General features: G+C 34.9%; 1 protein-coding gene and 1 long non-coding RNA gene across 2 annotated transcripts in view; one reads left to right on the top strand and one right to left on the bottom strand.

Annotated features, from left to right (window-relative positions):
- Positions 1 to 8,987, top strand: part of LOC137392281 (uro-adherence factor A-like) — a 34,817-nt gene extending 25,830 nt beyond the window's left edge. Inside the window, exons 4-6 of the mRNA XM_068078951.1 lie at positions 4,518 to 5,074; positions 5,444 to 8,283; positions 8,726 to 8,987. Coding sequence (XP_067935052.1) covers positions 4,518 to 5,074; positions 5,444 to 8,276 — 3,390 coding nt within the window. The 3' untranslated portion in view covers positions 8,277 to 8,283; positions 8,726 to 8,987. The remainder of the gene's footprint in view (positions 1 to 4,517; positions 5,075 to 5,443; positions 8,284 to 8,725) is intronic.
- A 2,202-nt stretch (positions 8,988 to 11,189) lies between these two features.
- On the bottom strand, positions 11,190 to 15,435 carry LOC137389514 (uncharacterized). The gene is made up of 3 exons (XR_010978069.1): positions 15,349 to 15,435; positions 12,358 to 12,399; positions 11,190 to 11,300 (listed from the first exon to the last, which is right to left on the bottom strand). It is a non-coding gene; the product is annotated as an uncharacterized lncRNA (long non-coding RNA).
- Between the last annotated feature and the right edge of the window lie 5,187 nt (positions 15,436 to 20,622).

The following is a 20,622-nucleotide window of genomic DNA, read 5'->3' as shown; positions in this document are numbered from 1 at the left end:
AATAATTGTGTCTATTCACATCTACATCTAATAATTGTGTCTATTCACATCTACATCTAATAATTGTGTCTATTCACATCTACATCTAATAATTGTGTCTATTCACATCTACATCTAATAATTGTGTCTATTCACATCTACATGTAATAATTGTGTCTATTCACATCTACATCTAATAATTGTGTCTATTCACATCTACATCTAATAATTGTGTCTATTCACATCTACATCTAATAATTGTGTCTATTCACATCTACATCTAATAATTGTGTCTATTCACATCTACATCTAATAATTGTGTCTATTCACATCTACATCTAATAATTGTGTCTATTCACATCTACATCTAATAATTGTGTCTATTCACATCTACATCTAATAATTGTTTCTATTCACATCTACATCTAATAATTGTGTCTATTCACATCTACATCTAATAATTGTGTCTATTCACATCTACATCTAATAATTGAGTCTATTCACATCTACATCTAATAATTGTGTCTATTCACATCTACATCTAATAATTGTGTCTATTCACATCTACATCTAATAATTGAGTCTATTCACATCTACATCTAATAATTGTGTCTATTCACATCTACATCTAATAATTGTGTCTATTCACATCTACATCTAATAATTGTGTCTATTCACATCTACATCTAATAATTGTGTCTATTCACATCTACATCTAATAATTGTGTCTATTCACATCTACATCTAATAATTGTGTCTATTCACATCTACATCTAATAATTGTGTCTATTCACATCTACATCTAATAATTGTGTCTATTCACATCTACATTTAATAATTGTTTCTATTCACATCTACATCTAATAATTGTGTCTATTCACATTTACATCTAATAATTGCGTCTATTTACATCTACATCTAATAATTGTGTCTATTGACCCTTGTGCATGAGACACCAGAACTGCTCTTGTACCAACAGTACAATAACTCGTCCCATTCGGGTCGGTAACCAAGCCAGCCTCACTTCAGGTTCCTGAGGTAATCACAGTATACGGTCTTACAGCCTAAAGGCTGGTAAGAGGGGCGAACAATAAAGTTGAAAAAATTTGCAACAGGTAAAACTAGTATTAAGTATGTTTTAAATATGACCTAAATATGTTATGAATATGTTAAAAATATGTCATAAATATGTTATAAATATGTTATTAATATGTTAAAACTATGTCATAAATATGTTATCCCACGACCAAACAAGAGTGAAGCGATTGATTGGGAGATTTATGATAAATGCACATGTGCACACAACTCCAGAAAAATTATCCGTTTACGACCGTCACCAAACCCTTGCAACGAAATCCTATCAACAAGTTTAATATTTTTCAGTGAAGTCGTTTAAGTATAATAATGATACAAAACGCATAGAAACCTATTTAAATATGTCACCAAGCCTTTGAAAGGTTACCACAAATTCCTAAAACTAACCCATCTGATCGGATTATACATAAATAGACAGATTTATTAGGACGAAAATCGTCACAAAACGCTTGAAAAGCTTGGTTTAATAAAAGTTAAGACCGGAAATTGAAACGCCGAGGAACAGAGAATAGAACGATAAAGTCTGGGGCATTTCACAAAAAAAACGTGCACTTTTCACCAGTCTATAGCATTGTTCCCAAGGTTTCGGCAATTAACATAGGAGTACAGAAATCGTTTCATTCTTGTCGATTTCAATTTTTTCATTTTCAATTTCATTTGCTGACACATTTGAGTACTTTTGTATTCTAACTGATATCCAACGAATTATATGTAAAGGAAATGATGATGATATTTTTTAACAGTTCTTGTGAGATTATTACAATAATTAATTATAAGTTTGGATGACTACAGAACAATGGCTACGTAGTACAGATTTTCTAAAAATCTATAACAGTGCATTTTACTTCTAATATTGGTCGATATTGCATTTCTCTTTTTGCAGGAGGAGAGATATAAACATATAATCTTTTCCTTTCATTATTGCTATTTGTTGTATATAATAACACCCACACCCAGTACATTACAGCTACCCTTGCAGTTATCCTATTTGACTGCTAATATTGCATTTCTCAACCATCAGTACCCTTTCTTTTTTTCAATATTACTTTGGTCGTGGGCTGTATGACAGTGGAATTTCTAGTAAATATTTTTCAAATATGTTATTAATATGTTAAAAATATGTCATAAATATGTTGTAAACATGTTATAAATATGTTAAAATATGTCATAAATATGTTATAAATATGTCATAAATATGTTATAAATATGTTATAAATATGTTACAAAAATTTTATAAATATGTTAATAATTTGTTAATAATATGTTATAATTTTGTATAATAATAATCTTTAAATTTTTTGTTTTTTCACATAGTTTAATACATAGCTGGAAAAGATTTCAAAGCGTTGTATGGTAATCAAATTAATCCTTGCTCAATTTGTGCCATAATCTACTGCCTTGTAGCTGTTATTAGTCAAGTCATATTTCTACGTATACTTTCTGTTTGGCAAACAGATTGGAGTGAAAAGATAATAATCCACATAAGTTTTGTATATAATTCACGGCTCGGTAACCTAACTGTGGTTATCTAGTCAGTAACTCTTGCCATGCTCTTTCTTTTGATTTTTTCTTTTTTGATACTTTTTCTGTTTCTATAACTAAACAGAAGTATGTCTGTCTGTATGTTGTATGTCTGTTGGAAAGGATACATAGAAACTTGTTATTTATACGTTCATTTGAATTTTTCCCCTTCATAACTTGAAGTACGATTTTGGACAGCCGAGATGATACTAACATACGACCTCAATACTTTCTGATGTTTTATAGAGCATTGACTGTCTAGGTCAACGCAGCTATAATTTGCAAACATATATGCGTATTTAGTAAGATAGGGATGTCAATAATATAGCTATATATAGTGCATAACCTGAGGGGGCTAAAGAACTGTGACAGGAAATTACCACAGATATTCCCTGCATCTTTTGCAGACATCCTCCAGACAACAGAAATTCGAAGAGATTTGATTAGTGTCTAATTAATGAGACACTTATGGTGTTTCTTTAAATAGCCACCCTTCTGTGGTATAATAGCCTTGGGGCAGTTCTCTATTGCAACAACTCATTCTACTATTTGGATTTGTCAGAAATGACAAAGCACCGGGCAAGCTATAACTATATAAGAGCTCAGAATTTGCACTTTTTCATTAGATCCTCTCACGCCTTCCAAAGCTTTGGAGCTGCAAGTACGATTTCTTCCTTCAGGTAAGGTTGTCTGATATTATTTGTGCTTGTAAAATATTTGATATTCAAATAGTATAATTTATTTTTTAGCTTAAATGTTTGAAATTTAAAAGATCAGCTATTATGTAATAAATGTTTAGAGTTCTACATCTTATGGTGTTCAAATTATTCTATTCTTGAATACTGAGTCTAAAACAAATTGTTAAAATAATAAAACTTGCATACGTATTTAAAACTGAGAAAAAAGTTCTAATTTGCAATTTGTATAAATCAACAGTTTTTGGACAGGGTGTGTGGCAGTATTCAAATATAACATTTAACATATAATTATGTGTTACAATCTTATTATAAGGCACTTGTTGATGCCACATCTAATTTGAAACTAAATTAATTTTTTGTAACTTGGCTTTCATGATGGTAAACTATAATTTGCTGTTTTCATTATACGCTTTGATAGATCTAAGGTGAATCTTCCTCTGTTTGAAGCCCCCAGAGGTTTTTTGTTCAGTCCAATAATTTCATACTTCTTAAAACTGGCAAAAATCAGACTTCCAGCAAAAGCGCAAAAAAGGTTATGGGCAGAGTTTGTGCAACAAATAAGTTAGACAGCCTATAACTCATTCAGGAAGGGTGAGGAAGAAAAATTTCAGAAAATTTTCACAGCTTCATTATTCAAAGAGTCTATCTTCTGCTACATTAAAGAACATACGATACAAAGTTGTTAAGAAGTTTAACATGTTAACAAATAAAAATTGGGTTTGTTAACAAATTTCTGTTTATTTAATGAACAGAAATCAGCAGTGTTAATTTTGAACTATTGTTTTGTTTCTTTATGAAACTTGAGTCTGAATTATAGTACTTTGTTTATTTTTGCTCTTGAAAAATAAAAATTTTGTTCTATGAAAGTTTTCAAAACATTTTGGTAAGTTGAAAACTACACTTTGTATCTGTAATAACTCAAAATATTTAATTAATATTTAGGGTTTTTTAGGAATTATTTGGTTGGTGCAAGTCATGTCACGTGTTGTAATCATTTAGATTTTTGTATTAAACTATACGTGCTTGACTGAACCCTACTATTTTTGATGAAACAATTAACAAGATAAGATAATAACCATATGACACCATGCCAACTTTACTTAAACTTTTCCTTTATAGCAATGAAGAATATGACTCTCATGGTTTTACTCAGTGATCTATTGACCTATTGAACTATTGACCTATTGACCTATGTGATTGATGCATGTTCACTCTGATTTGTAGACTCTCTGGATTCATTTGAGCCATCTCAGCAAGATGACGAGCATTTCATTTGCATTTATTATGTTGATAACATCTGCTGTTTCTACATCTCTGACCAAAGACTTCTATCAAACACCAACGTCCAGCAACTCTCTTCCCGCTGCTAGACATTTGGTTGCTCACCCTTGGAATAGCCATCAGTCACAGACAACTACGCAGCCGATCCTCTCTCTCAGACCTACTGCAACATTTTCTAGAAACAGACCAAGGCCTGCTTCCAGATCAAGGCCCACCTACCAACCAACACCCGCCCACAGACCTACGACCACTCACAGATCAAGGCCCACCTACAGACCAAGGCATTCAGCTTCTTCTTGGCAGGCAGCTAGCGGACCAGCTCCAAGAACTTCACACAATTATAGCCCTAGGCCTAGCAGACCTCGTCCTACCCGAATACGTTCTTTTCATCAAACTAGAGTGACAAGACCATCTAGACTGTGGTACTCACCTCACTCCTCAGTGAGGCAGCCTTCTTACAGACCTAGAAACCTCCATTACAGACCTCGTCCTCGACCAAGGTGATTGAATTTGTTAACTGAACATTTATAAGAAAACATGTGGTTATTGATATAATAATTCATTGCATGAATAGTGTAATTTGCCAGAGAACTGTGCAATACCCACGAACGGCCTTCTCTGAATACCGGGAAGCCTAGTACAATCATTTTACACTGATACGTCACTATCATTAGCAACTAGTATATTTTTTAGCCAGCGTGTTCATTGACAGATTGACTTGAATGTGCTAGTTATAACTCTTATTATTAGCCTCTAAAATAATGGTGCATTATTTTATATTAATAATTTTACAGCGACTGGTTCGTAATACTGCTTTCTAATGCACAATGATTTGTTGCTTCTTTAATTTTGTGTTGCATTTTTAACAGCTGGGTAGGAAGGACCAGCCTTGGTAAGCCTGTGATCGGTATCACCCGTGATGGACGCCCGATTGTTGCTAAGTCTCATTCACCAGGAAATGTTGCAAGAACTTATTATTCAAACAGCTTTCAGCCAGTAAAACAGCAATATCTACGCAGAGGAACAAAGCTTTCTTCTACATCTGCAAGACCATGGTACCCAAGCCAGACCTTAATAACTACAACAACAACTACACCTAAACCGAGGTTTCTAACTGAAGCAGCTGCACTGCCTTCCAGATATCATGTGCCTTCCTTTGACAAGCAAAGCTCTAAATCAACAAAAAGTATAGAATCTGTGGAGAGGCTAGTATCTGCAAAAAGTTTAGAGTCAGCAAATATTCCAGAATCAACAAAGAGTTCAGAATCAACGGATTGTTCTTCATCAGCAGAGATTCTGATATCCACCAATAGTCCAGAATCAGTAGAAACTTCAGAACTTGTGAAAAGTCCAGAGTCTATGGAAAGTCTAAAATCAATGAAGAGACTCGAAATCGACAGCTTGAAGTCAAAAAAGAGTCCAAAATCAGTAGAGAGTCTAGAATCAGTTGAAAGTTCAATATCCGTAAAAAGTTCAGAATCGGTGGAAAGTCCAAAATCAGGAAAGAGTTCAAAATCAGTAGAGAGTCCAGAATCAGTGGAGATCCCAAAATCAGTAGAGAGTTCAGAATTACTAAAGAGTCTAAAATCTGTTGAGAGTTCAGAGTCAGTGGAGTGCCCAGAGTCACTAGAGAGTCCAGAATCAGTCGATAGTCCAGAATTAGTGGAAAGTCCAGAATCAGCAAAGAGTTCAAAATCAGTAGAGAGTCCAGAATCAGTGGAGATCCCAGAATCAGTAGAGAGTTCAAAATCACTAGAGAGTCCAAAATCTGTTGAGAGTTCAGAGTCAGTGGAGAGTTCAGAATCACTAGAGAGTCCAGAATCAGTCGAGAGTCCAGAATCAGTCGAGAGTCCAGAATCAGTCGAGAGTCCAGAATCAGTCGAGAGTCCAGAATCAGTAGAGAGTTCAGAATCACTAGAGAGTCCAGAATCAGTCGAGAGTCCAGAATCAGTCGAGAGTCCAGAATCAGTCGAGAGTCCAGAATCAGTCGAGAGTCCAGAATCAGTCGAGAGTCCAGAATCAGTCGAGAGTTCAGAATCAGTCGAGAGTGTGGAAGCAGTGGAGGGTCCAGAATCTCTAAAGATTCTAGAATCAGTTAAGAGTTCAAAATCGGTGAAGAGTCCAGAGTCAATAGGGAGTCAGGAATTAATGGAAAGCTCAGAATCTGCAGGAAGTCCAGAATATGTAGAAAATGCAGAATCTATAGAAAGTCAAGACTCTGTAAAAAGTTCAGAATTGGTGAACAGTGTAGAATCAGCGGAAATCTTGAAATCCATGGAGAAATTGGAATTAGTGAAAAGTTCAACATTTGTAAAAAGTTTAGAATCTGTAGAAAGTTTAGAATTAGTAAAGAGTCCAGAATCAGGGGAGAGTTCAGAGTCACTAGAGAGTCTAGAGTCACTAGAGAGTCCAGAATCAGTGGAGAGTTCAGAGTCACTAGAGAGTTCAGAGTCACTAGAGAGTTCAGAGTCACTAGAGAGTTCAGAATCAGTAAAGAGTTCAGAATCAGTGGAGAATACAGATTCAGTAGAGAGTCAAGAATCAGCAGCGAGTCCAAAATTTGAGAAGAGTTCAGAATCTTTGGAAAGTCCAGAAGCTGTGGAGAATTCAGAATCCATGAAGACTCTGCTATTGAAAGAGATTGCAGAACTAAAAGACAGTTCAGAACCGGTCCAACAAAATGCAAGCTTTCTAGACTATTCTGAATTAGAAAAAAGTTCAAGACTAGCAGAAAGTCAAAAATCAATTGAAATTATGGAATCAGTCAAGAGTCTGGAATCTGTTGAAAGTCTTATTTCAGAAAAGAATGAGAAAAAAAGTAAAAGCACTGAGCCTTTGGTGAGCAAAGAACGACTGAATAGCAAGCCTTCAGTTAACATGGCAGCCATAAATGCAGCTGAGCCCTCAGCAAAACATTCAATGGAGAATCATGCATTTATGGAAACTGCACAGGTCATAGAGGGTTACTCAGCTTCATTTGACAGTCACAAACTAACAGGAACGTTTACCAGGCCAGTTCCTCACATCCTTTTTCAGCGCAAATTAAAACTTCAATCAACTTCTGCCTCATTGTTGGAAAGTGGCGAAAATGAAGCAAACAAACCACAGACAGCAATTGGATATCGACGACGACCCGCACCAGTAAACATAGAGCTTCGACACTCAACTGTAGCCAGCTATCTACATAAATTACCAGGTCTGGCCCAATCACCTACAAGAATTTTTAACACGAAAAGACTTCCTGTGGTTCATTTTCATTCCCGAGAAGTTGATACTGCTTTAGAAAGTAAAGAGAAAGAATCAGATGAAGTGGAGTCAATCGAACATGCAACTACGCCAACCAAAGCAAAACTTTTTCGTTCTTCCACAGAAAGTTCCACGATCTCTAGAGGAGAAAAGCTTCAAACAAGCAGATCTGCCGAGGATTTTGGCATATCACGGTTACAGCCTTTCCAAACGCAACAACCTCCAATATTAGCGACTCCAATACAACCAGCTCAACTATTCGATTCAGATGCAACCGAGCGAATGAGTTCAAGTCTAGCATCAACACCAGTGCAAAAACTACCAGAGCAACCAGATCTGAGGCCTTCTCATCAACAACTTCAAAGATTAATAATAAAAACTACAAACAGACCATTGAGCAAACAGAGTGGTTTAATATTGGAATCCGTTGAAAGCAGTAGAGAGATGTCAAAGTAAAGTTGTGGTAAGTTGATGAAATATTTATTGCTTTTCTCTAATGCAAAGTCAAAATCTTAAAACATGAAAAAATTTGGACCATGTAATCATATGGAAGTTTTTCTAGCATTTTAATGAGAGCACCTGATACCTGTGTATAGTGACATCAAAGCATAAAATTTAGTAAATGTAGCAAATACTATTTTAATATAAATTCATCTTTGGAATTTAAATGTTTTGTTAATTTCTCAAAAATTTGCACAAAAAAGCAATGTTCGCAAATTGTCTGTTTGAAATTTCTTTTGTGAACTACTTTTCTTAATCATTGATCTAGAAATTGCTAAACTGTTTCCTAGCAGCAGTTTAATAGAAATAGTCATCTTATTATTATGTTCATTTGATGTGAATTGATGAGCAAAAACATTCTAGTTGAAATTAATAAATAATAATGTAATATTTGTTTGTTGCAGAACCTTTGTGCAGCTGAATGTATATACATGAGTCGACAAACTGCTCCTGAATTGAACTTGACTAAAATGTTTAAATTAACCCAACTATACTGGAAAATATGAACACTGGTTTGCAATATTGTTTCATGTATTTTTTGCAAAGCTTCCTAAAAGCTTTACTGTTTTTGTGGTAATTTAGAATCATGTATATTTTTTTTATTTTTTGTATTATAAAACATTACTTTAATTTTTCTTTAGCATCAGGCATGTATCTCATTTTACTATTATTACTGCAAGATGTTGTTAACCTTAATGTATAAAAATATGCAAAACAATACACATAATGGCAGATTTGTGTAGTCTAATACTCAAAGCTATTCAGCATCAGTAACCAATAATCACTGAAAATAGAAAAACTGTTGCAAAAACCACTTTTGTTCAGTCAGTTCAGTTGCATGTGTAGATCTGTTTCTAAATCTTGGTTCTAACTTAAGTCTACCAAATTTGAATTAGTGTAGGTCACTCGGTGATAAATTGTCTGTGTCTTGTAGTAATGTCAAATAACTTTACAATTCACCACAAAATAGTCAAAGCTGTGCCAACCTCAGTGGTAATTCAAATATCTGAGTACTCAAATCATTTGATTTGAAGAAAAAAAGTGATTTAGGATTCTAATCTGTCAAACAAGTGAAATTATTAAAGTTCACATGTTCATGTACAGAAGTGACACATAGCCCAGGTGCTTGACACTATTATTGTGAAATTATTATTAAAGGTAGTTTGGTTAACATGCTTGCTATAAAATGATAAGGCCTAACATCGTGGTAAAGAGGGAGCTTTAAGGCTGTTGATACATGCTGCTGAATTCAATTACAAGATAGTTGATGGTAGTAGATGGGAAGTTAACTATACTCTGTCAATTACTTTCACTATTTTTGAAATTATCAGTTTTTATATGATGAAGATCTGTTACTTTTAAATTATTGTTTTATAATTGAGCTCGAATAGTAAATAATAATAGATAATAATAATAATAATAATATTAATAAATAGTAGAAGTAAATTAAAAATACATATATATTCATCATATATTAAATTATACTGCATTATAATTATTTGTTCCCTTTGGAATTCTTTACTAATGAAAACTATTTATTGAATGGAGTACCTTGGAGTGTGAGCAAAGAGAGCACAACTCTTATGCATTATCTTGTGCAGTTATAGTTGTTATAGTTGGGTATGTTTAAGATTTACTTTTCTAAAGAAAATTTCTGCGAAAACACTTCACTTTCTCTGTTTTTGTCACCTTTCACAAACTAGCATGTTAATAATAAGGTGAGCTTTGTGTTAATAATAAGGTGAGCTTTGTTGGTTCACCCATATAATCTTACGTATTATCTTAGTAAGTTTGTATTTCTTTTCTAGATATTAAATAACCTTGTTTAATTGACTTGTTGTCACTAAAATGTGGCAGAATAAAAGATAGCGCATTAATGCATTATTATCATCATTATATATTACTACATATGTGAGTAATAAATATTCTTATACCACATCTGAAGTCAGACAAAAATACTAATTATCAGTTATCTAATTAGGAGGAATGTAACAATTGGATCCTAAGGATAACAATGGTTAAATCTGAGAAATGATATTCGTATTTCTTCTTTGATCAGTAATAGGTCATTAAATTAGGTCAATGGAACCTATTTGAGATTTGGTGCAACAAGCTGACACATAAACTAATGGCACAAGAGTGAAAATCTCAAACAACCTATTCTGAAGGAAGTTAGTAAAGTTCAATCTTTGTTGCAACAAGGTGGAAGCAATAACGCTAAACAACCTCCTTTTCACCATTTTGCTTCCTTTGTTGTGTGTGCAGAAAAATAAAAGAAAACAAATTAATTTAGGTGACTTTAAAGCTTTTACGTTATATTTTCAACATTTCAGGTTCCTTTTCCAGATGTAGCTATAAAACCTGTGTAATGTGTTTTTGTAGTTATGTGCTCTTTACGGCTCCTCTAAGAGTTAGCACCATAAAAGAAACTTACCCTGTTGAAAATTGGCAGCAATCAAGCAGCAATAATTTCTTTTCACCACGACAGACCATGCTTATCCAATCATGGATGAATGAATTTGTTTGTGAGCAAAAGCATGTTTATCGCGCCTATCAACTGTAATGGATATTGGCAGCACTATATGAACCCTGATAAATGGAGCATTCACTCAATCATTTTCGTCACATACAATGACTGATCTTTACCATAGAGACCTGACTTGATAGCAACTCCTATCTATAGGATACTTAGTTGACGTAGAATAACAGGTGGTAACAGGCGGCAGCAGGTGGTAGCAGGTGACAGCAGGTGGTAGCAGGTGAACAAGTGCCATTCCATGCTGAGTTGTATGAGCAACAGTGTTTGCGCAAGAAAATTTTTTATTTCAAGAAAAATGTAGAAACAAACATTTGAAATAAAAGTTAAAACCCCTCAACCATAAAGTTATATAATTTCAATTCAGAAGTGTAACTCAACTCAAAATGTCAAACTTGCAGAGTCTTCTCAGACGGGTTGGGAGCCAATCTCTATACTAGTTTCTGAAACATTGAATTTGTAGCCTTGAATGTTAGCTTACCAGCTGTCTCTATAGCCTAACAAGCCAAAGTAACCTTGACATAGAATAATCTATATGCCTATCTTTAAACCTGCTGTTAATGGTTATATTCTAATGGTAATGAAATTGTTTTGCGTTTAAAAAATAAAGTTATTAATACACATTTGGGATGAGTATTGTGGTTGGTTTTAAAGTTGGTGTTGGTTTAACCACTTGCTACTAGTTGGTACAAGTCATAACATAATGTACATATGTATGTTACTAGTACAAACATAGCATAATGTATACATGTATGTTACTAGTACAAACATAGCATAATGTATACGTGTATGTTACTAGTACAAACATAGCATAATGTATACGTGTATGCTACTAGTACAAGCATAGCATAATGTACACATGTATATTACTAGTACAAACATAGCATAATGTATACGTGTTTGTTACTAGTACAAGCAGAGCATAATGTACACATGTATGTTACTAGTACAAACATAGCATAATGTATACATGTATGTTACTAGTACAAGCATAGCATAATGTATACATGTATGTTACTAGTACAAGCATAGCATAATGTATACGTGTATGTTACTAGTACAAGCCAAGCATCATGTATATATCACTCGTACAAAGCACTAGCTGCTGATAGATTCCAAGTTAGCTGCATGAATGACATGTAACAGTTCTTATAGTAAGTGTTAAGTATTGTGGGTAGATAAACCATCAAATTTTTGCGCCATAATTATCATAATTTTGACAGTTTTTTCAGCTAGCAAATATTAGGTCTTTTGACTGTAACATGTAACAATTAACTGTTATGACAAAATAGCATGGCAAATGGCTGTCAACAAAACTGTCTAATAGACTAGAGAGCAGGGGGACAATCAATTAGTTGCGTGTCTACTTGAACCGGATGATAGTTAACTCTTAGAACATTACCAAAAATATTCATCTCACATTAAAAGGCCCATAATAATCTAACTTGACTCAGAGCAGGCTATGTAACTTGTCTCAGAGCAGGCCATGTTACAACTTACCGAGCTCTGTAACCTCCAGCCCCTCTCAGTGCGTTTTGTGGTCTGTAACATCATAAACAGACTAATCACTTCCTCATATCATGCTTACACCTTTACATTAAAAGTTAAGGCATTCCATGGTTTGCATCTTGTTCAAGGTTGTCAAATTTCAGAAGAAATATGATTGCAAGAACATGGCACATTCCATTCCATCTGTTCAATTCTCAAATTTGCTCAAGTTTTTACTATGAAGAGAAATATTTCAGGCAATTACACATAACATTCAAATATATGTGTTACATGAAACAATATAAAGAGTGGAAAATAAACAAATACAGTAACAAAATATAATAAATATAAAGGGGTGTGCATCGCTAATTTACATTGGAGGAACATGAAAGAGCATGTAGGCTATGCACTGTGTAAGGTCTGGGAGCGAAAGCGGTAGAGTGTAAGATCTGTGGTAGAAAAAGCGCTAGAGTGTAATATCTGTGGTAGAAAGAGCGGTAGAGTGTAATATCTGTAGTAGAAAGAGATGTAGAGTGTAATATCTGTGGCAGAGAGAGCGGTAGAGTGTAATACCTGTGGTAGAGAGAGCGGTAGAGTGTAATATCTGTGGTAGAGAGAGCGGTAGAGTGTAATATCTGTGGTAGAGAGAGCGGTAGAGTGTAATATCTGTGGTAGAAAGAGCGGTAGAGTGTAATATCTGTAGTAGAAAGAGATGTAGAGTGTAATATCTGTGGTAGAGAGAGCGGTAGAGTGTAATATCTGTGGTAGAAAGAGCGGTAGAGTGTAATATCTGTAGTAGAAAGAGATGTAGAGTGTAATATCTGTGGTAGAAAAAGTGGTAGAGTGTAATATCTGTGGCAGAGAGAGCGGTAGAGTGTAATATCTGTGGCAGAGAGAGCGGTAGAGTGTAATATCTGTGGTAGAGAGAGCGGTAGAGTGTAATATCTGTGGTAGAAAGAGCGGTAGAGTGTAATATCTGTAGTAGAAAGAGATGTAGAGTGTGATATCTGTGGTAGAAAGAGCGGTAGAGTGTAATATCTGTAGTAGAAAGAGATGTAGAGTGTGATATCTGTGGTAGAAAGAGCGGTAGAGTGTAATATCTGTAGTAGAAAGAGATGTAGAGTGTGATATCTGTGGTAGAAAGAGTGGTAGAGTGTAATATCTGTGGTAGAGAGAGCGGTAGAGTGTAATACCTGTAGTAGAAAGAGCAGTAGAGTGTAATATCTGTGGTAAAAAGAGCAGTAGAGTGTAATATCTGTGGTAGAAAGAGCAGTAGAGTGTAATATCTGTAGTAGAAAGAGATGTAGAGTGTGATATCTGTGGTAGAAAGAGCGGTAGAGTGTAATATCTGTGGTAGAGAGAGCGGTAGAGTGTAATATCTGTGGTAGAGAGAGCGGTAGAGTGTAATATCTGTAGTAGAAAGAGATGTAGAGTGTGATATCTGTGGTAGAAAGAGCGGTAGAGTGTAATATCTGTGGTAGAGAGAGCGGTAGAGTGTAATATCTGTAGTAGAAAGAGCGGTAGAGTGTAATATCTGTGGTAGAGAGAGCGGTAGAGTGTAATATCTGTGGTAGAAAGAGCGGTAGAGTGTAATATCTGTGGTAGAAAGAGCGGTAGAGTGTAATATCTGTGGTAGAAAGAGCGGTAGAGTGTAATATCTGTGGTAGAGAGAGCGGTAGAGTGTAATATCTGTAGTAGAAAGAGCAGTAGAGTGTAATATCTGTAGTAGAAAGAGCGGTAGAGGGTAATATCTGTGGTAGAAAGAGCGGTAGAGTGTAATATCTGTGGTAGAAAGAGCGGTAGAGTGTAATATCTGTGGTAGAAAGAGCGGTAGAGTGTAATATCTGTAGTAGAAAGAGATGTAGAGTGTAATATCTGTAGTAGAAAGAGCGGTAGAGTGTAATATCTGTGGTAGAAAGAGCGGTAGAGTGTAATATCTGTGGTAGAAAGAGCGGTAGAGTGTAATATCTGTGGTAGAAAGAGCGGTAGAGGCATATTCTACGTGGCATAAATTACTCTAACACGAACTACATGAAATTTAAATAAATTTACTTTATTCGTTGTCATTACTTGCAATTTCATTTTTAAGCTTCCTTAGATTTTGAACTTTCGGTTAAAAAGCTGCCCTGGCAAAGGGAATATTGAATGCTGCCCTGGCAAAGGGAATATTGAATGCTGCCCTGGCAAAGGGAATATTGAATGCTGCCCTGGCAAAAGGAATATTGAATGCTGCCCTAACAAAGGGATTATTGAATGCTGCCCTGGCTAAGGGAATGTTGAATGCTGCCCTGGCTTAGGGAATATTGAATGCTGCTCTGGTAAAGGGAATATTGAATGCTGCCCTGGCAAAAGGAATATTGAATGCTGCCCTAGCAAATGGATTATTGAATGTTGCCCTGGCTAAGGGAATGTTGAATGCTGCCCTGGCTTAGGGATTATTGAATGCTGCCCTGGCTAAGGGAATGTTGAATGCTGCCCTGGCTTAGGGAATATTGAATGCTGCCCTAGCAAAGGGAGTATTGAATGCTGCCTTGGCAAAGGGAATATTGAATGCTGCCTTGGCAAAGGGAATATTGAATGCTGCCCTGGCAAAAGGAATATTGAATGCTGCGTAAGATATTTTTTTATGTGTAGTTACGCATTTGAAAAGGTTTACACCGTATTTTGAGGTTATTATAAGTTGAGGTTTGACGATACTTATTAATGGTTTTACATATAACAATCTGATAGAGTAAGCTTGTCGGGTTACCATAGAAACACTGTTATTTACTAATTTCAAATGGTGTAAATTTTATGCGTAAAACATTGATATCAACACTAAATTACAGACCTAAAGATGACTGTAGGTTTGATAGGTGTATGTTTAAATGTACAGATAATCTGCATTCATTTTCATTGATGCTTTTTTAGAGCAATGAATAGCACAAAAATTTCCAGACTTGAAGCTAGGCGCAAAATTAACACAAAGAAAAGTGTAAAACTGGATTAGCTATCAAACAATACCTTCCAAATATCATGTTTTCTATTTGGAGTCGTCTCCGGCGGTTACGAAAAGTTCCTCTAGACTGGCCAGTGAAAAGTCGCTGCCCCATGGCGGTCAGCAGAAGTGTTACCAGCAGCAGAATGACAGATATCTTCATCGTGTAACTTTCTTTAGCTTCTTTTTTCTACAGTAAATACAAGAAACGAATAAACTGACAGAGTTCAGACTAATTTACTCAGCAGTCAATACAAATGCAAAGGTCTATTACATTAAAAAAGGGACTTACTCTGTGAAGGTACATACAGGGTTAACTAAACTCCTGCTAAAATTACTTTGTAAGCAAACTTTTTTCAAAAAAGTTTTTTAAATACTTAAATTCACTCAAAGATGTTTTGTTCAGAGTGCGGACTAAATGTGTGTTCTTAGTGGAGTGTATTCTGTTGCATTTATAGAAAGAATTTGCCTCATCATCCAAGTAACAAAAACAGTTTGTATTTAATATTTTAGTAGCCTATTAGAAGTGAGCTGCACTGTTAACTGAAATCGCCGCAAACTTTATACAGAAATTTTACTAACCTTGCTACAAGATTGGAACTAATTAAGTTTTATATTACATGTAAATTTTTTGAAACTAATAGTGGAACTGTGTAAAAACTGTCAACAACAAACTGTAAACCTTTCAGAAGAGTTGAAATGAGCTGTTATGGTGTAGTGTATACTACTTTCTGTTAACTCTAGTGACTCCAGACAATTTATCTAGCTCTAAAAAGCTCTCTTTCCTTCAACACCAAACCTGATCACACATGACCTCAATAGTGCAAGCAGGTCTGCAGCCCACACACATAGGGGGGCTCTCAGCCCACACACACAGGCAGGCCCTCAGCCCACACACAGGAGGCTCTCAGCCCACACACATGCAGGGAGGCCAGCACAAATCATGAAGTGCAATAACATTAAATGAAAAGGTAAAACCAGAGAACCTCAACTATAATAAAAACCAGTTTTTTCCTGCCAATCAAATTAAAGTAATAACTTTAGCTAAGTATAATTAAGCATAATAACAAGGAGCGGACATAGTCAGTAGCAGATCAAACTCCTTACCTTTTTTATCGTTGTTGGAGTCTGTACTGAGACTAGTGATATGCTAGAGATATAGTAGATAGAATGATGCAGGCTTCGTAGTGCTGCTGATTTTATATGAAAAAGCGATGAAAACCTGTGCACACTAATAGACCGAGAGATACACGTAACTTTTAATCTCACCTCAATTCATAACAAGCCATACGAAGACTTTGTATATATCATATTGTAAAAGGTCTTGACAACTACGCTTCGCGTCTTTTGTATTGTCTACTAGTGTCTCCATTGATCGGCTATGTTCTTTTGCTATACAAAGCTATATGATCAGTGAATCATGGCAAGTGACAGTGATGACACTTCATGGCAAGTGACCAAGCTTAATGGTGTCAACACTTCGAAGCAAAATACTCATTGAAAAACAACATGTAAATTTTTGCATTCTACATGAATGATAAAACTGAGTGTATTTTTTATTTGCATTCAATCTAATTATTATATAATAAATGAAACCATTGAATAGTTATAAACAATAAAGTTATAATACAGTACATGAATTGCAAATAAAATTTTATACTGTTTTCTGCTTGTATGTCAATGTAATGCTAATATTACATAAGCTCTGGTATATCAAGGTACTGTAGTACTAATATTACATAAGCTCTGGTATATCAAGGTACTGTAGTACTAATATTACATAAGCTCTGGTATATCAAGATAGTGCTAATATTACATAGGCTCTGGTATATCAAAGTAGTACTAATTTTACATAAGCTCTGGTATATCAAAATAGTACTAATATTAAATAAGCTCTGGTACATCAAGGTAGTACTAACATTACATATGCTCTGGTATATCAAGGTAGTGCTAATATTACATAAGCTCTGGTATATCAAGGTAGTACTAACATTACATATGCTCTGGTATATCAAGGTAGTGCTAATATTACATAAGCTCTGGTATATCAAGGTAGTGCTAATATTACATAAGCTCTGGTATATCAAGGTAGTACTAATATTACATAAGCTCTGGTATATCAAGGTAGTGCTAATATTACATAAGCTCTGGTATATCAAGGTAGTGCTAATATTACATAAGCTCTGGTATATCAAGGTAGTGCTAATATTACATAAGCTCTGGTATATCAAGGTAGTACTAATATTACATAAGCTCTGGTATATCAAGGTAGTACTAATATTACATAAGCTCTGGTATATCAAGGTAGTACCTATATTACATAAGCTCCAGCGTGTCAAGATAGTACACAAGTTCCTGTACGTCAAGGTAGTACTAGTATTTCAAAAATCATAGCGTTGCCATGGTAAGGAAAGCTGCACTAGCCAGCAAGCTAAAACTCACTTCTGTATGCTAATTAACTTTTGTATGGTAATTAGCTATTAGTAGTGGTCCCTGCTGCAGCTGACTCCCAAAACAGTGGTCATCGTTTTGGTCAACATGTAGCATTTACTTGCAGCAGTAAATGTTAAGGTGAAGGTTAAGATTAACACATCACTATGAATAATTAGTAAGCTCCGACTAGGTCGCTGATGTGATCTTGAATCCAACTTCTAAACCAGTTCGTGCTCTGTGGCACTCTTGATCAAGGGTTGCTTAAATGTTCGAACTGTATCAGACAAAATATGAGAGGGCGGATTGCATTGGTTTCTTACACAGAGACAGCCGCTGTATAACTGTTATATGAAGAGTCCCATACAATTTAATCTGGTCAAAACTTGTCACATCCTTCTGTATAAGAAAAGTTGTATATCTGGGTATTGACTCCTCAGACATAAATGTTCTTAGAGGAACTTTGTGTTTATATCCTATGTCTATGGGTTCCTATTGGCACTAGTCTAACCTTTGCTGTATAAAGACTCAAGTTAGTTGTATAGCTTATCCTCAGCCTTTTATACAGCAGACTTCTGAAGACCTATAATAGTCAACTCGTAGTTATGCTATTAGAGAGTCAACTTGAAAGAAATAATTGTTTTCAGATTTCGCCTCTTCTTTCGCCATTCTGGTGTTATATAGCTTTTAAACATTTACTTGGTTTCCCGCAGTGAAGTGTTTAACCTATTAAATGGCTAAATTTAAAGCTCTGCTTGTTTGCTATGTGCTTCAGTTTCATTGAAAGGTTTCTGGTCTGCTCTAGTTTGTTATTTATACATCATTCTTATCACCTGTAAGCTGATCACGGCTCAAGAGTTTTAGTATAAATACAAAACAGGTACTGCAATAGTTCAAAGTCAGGAGGAGACAAACCTTGTTGGTACTTCATCATACTCTTCTTTGGCTGCTCATGCCTGGTGGTCTTGGTTATGTAGGTGTAAGAATTCGCTAAGAGATGTAGATGAAGATGTTGGATTTTATAGATAATTTAAGCTTTTATTCATAGCCATGATAGTAGAGCAGGAGGGCATTAAAAATCTATCAAAAATGTGATTTAGTCCTTTTGAAGGTGGACTATGTGATAGAGTGGCATCTGGAACAGAATTTTGAGCTGATTTCAAATATCTGGTTTCTACACTTCTCAGATTGTTCATTTTTGAGCAATATAATTAATATATTATTTTTTTAAATAAATGTCTGTAATGTTTTATGTGCTTCTACTAACAATGTGATAATGAAAATGGCATATAAATACTAAATAATTAACAATAACCTAAGTTGGAATCAATTCTGATAACACTACAATATTTATTTTTCAAATATTAGAATAATATAGAATGGTATTATATAATATCATGTATTTCCAGTTTAGTTGATATTGTGGCAGCTTTACAGTTTGTCCTTGTTATTTCACAACTCCTATATCATTACAGATCTGCAAAACCAAATGAAAAGTATTGTTCAAGACTCAGACCATGTATATATAATATTTTGGTATGCATATATTCATCATTAATGCTTATTATGTTGAAGCGCGTATTTTATTATGCAAGTGAAATAGCAATTAATCAGCCTTTTATACGGTATGACATACATGTATATGTATTCTAATCAAACATGAAGGACACCTCTGGTTACAATACCACTCGAATACTAACCTTCTAATTCACAGTCGTCTGAGTTTCTGCATCACTACTTTCATCTCCATCCTCTTTATTTCTATTGCCACAGCAGCTGCATCTGCACATGCCTGTATACTTGAAATCTGTATTATTGCACTGAGAGCGACGAGACTGGCACCCAGTTTTGCAACGATAAAACATGCCAATGAGCACATCAGGAGGTGCTGGTTTTTGTGTCATCCATCTAGCTTTAAGCTCTTCGCCTTCCATAAACCATCCATGTTGCTAGGAGGAAGGGGCATTGATGATAATTTTTCCCTTCTCATTTTAAATGTGCTCTCTCGCTCTGAAATGTGCAAACACATAGGTGTAAAAATATTATAACTGAATTGAGCATAAATTTCTGACTATGAAACACCTTTGTTTGAGTCGCCCACCCTCTGAAGGAAAAAGCTGAAAGATAAGTTTATGTTCCTGCTCTACTATGATATATAACTGTTTTTACCATATCCAGCATACTTTTTTATTTTTTATGCTACAATAGTGTATCTGTGTGTTCGCTAAGCATCTACCAACAAACATCAACTTCATAAAAATCAATGGAGATTACCAGCAGGATGAAAAATTATAGTCCCTGACTGGTGTTATGCTTTATGAAAACTCTAAGAAGTCACTGGATGAGTATCAAATGCTTCTGGGCCTTTTCTTCTCCTCAAACACACAGTCAGCGCAGTGTTACGCATATATATATATTACTATAAAGCTATACATACTGTAGGGTGAAAAAATTCATGACCAAAGGTGAAGGATGCTGAATGATGATAAATAATTTCGAATAGAAAACAACTTACGACTCGCGATCAATTTGCCAATAGTAAATTCTTTATAAAAATTTAAGTGCAAAAGACCCTTGCAAAAAGTTTTCTGCCAAGTTAAACCCCTCTTGGCTTTGAATATTAATTTCTATCAGTTGAACTAATTAAATAATTATACAGAATTATGCAATTACATAATTGCCAACTGTTTTTTTCTGTGACAGCTCTTACGTTATATAAGAACAAACTTACATGTATGATTAAAAACACTGAAACTGTTTGGGCATGCTGTCAATACTAACCGATATAGGCTGAGTTCTTCCAAGTGAATTAACTAAGTGTCCAGAGATGCAGTTTTTAGTGCATTATTAGAATGTGCATGAGTACAGCG

This window comes from Watersipora subatra, chromosome 3, assembly GCF_963576615.1.
Source record: "Watersipora subatra chromosome 3, tzWatSuba1.1, whole genome shotgun sequence".
NCBI lineage: Eukaryota > Metazoa > Bryozoa > Gymnolaemata > Cheilostomatida > Watersiporidae > Watersipora > Watersipora subatra.
Note: the sequence above shows the minus strand (reverse complement) of the source record. Positions and strands in the feature narration are given on the sequence as shown.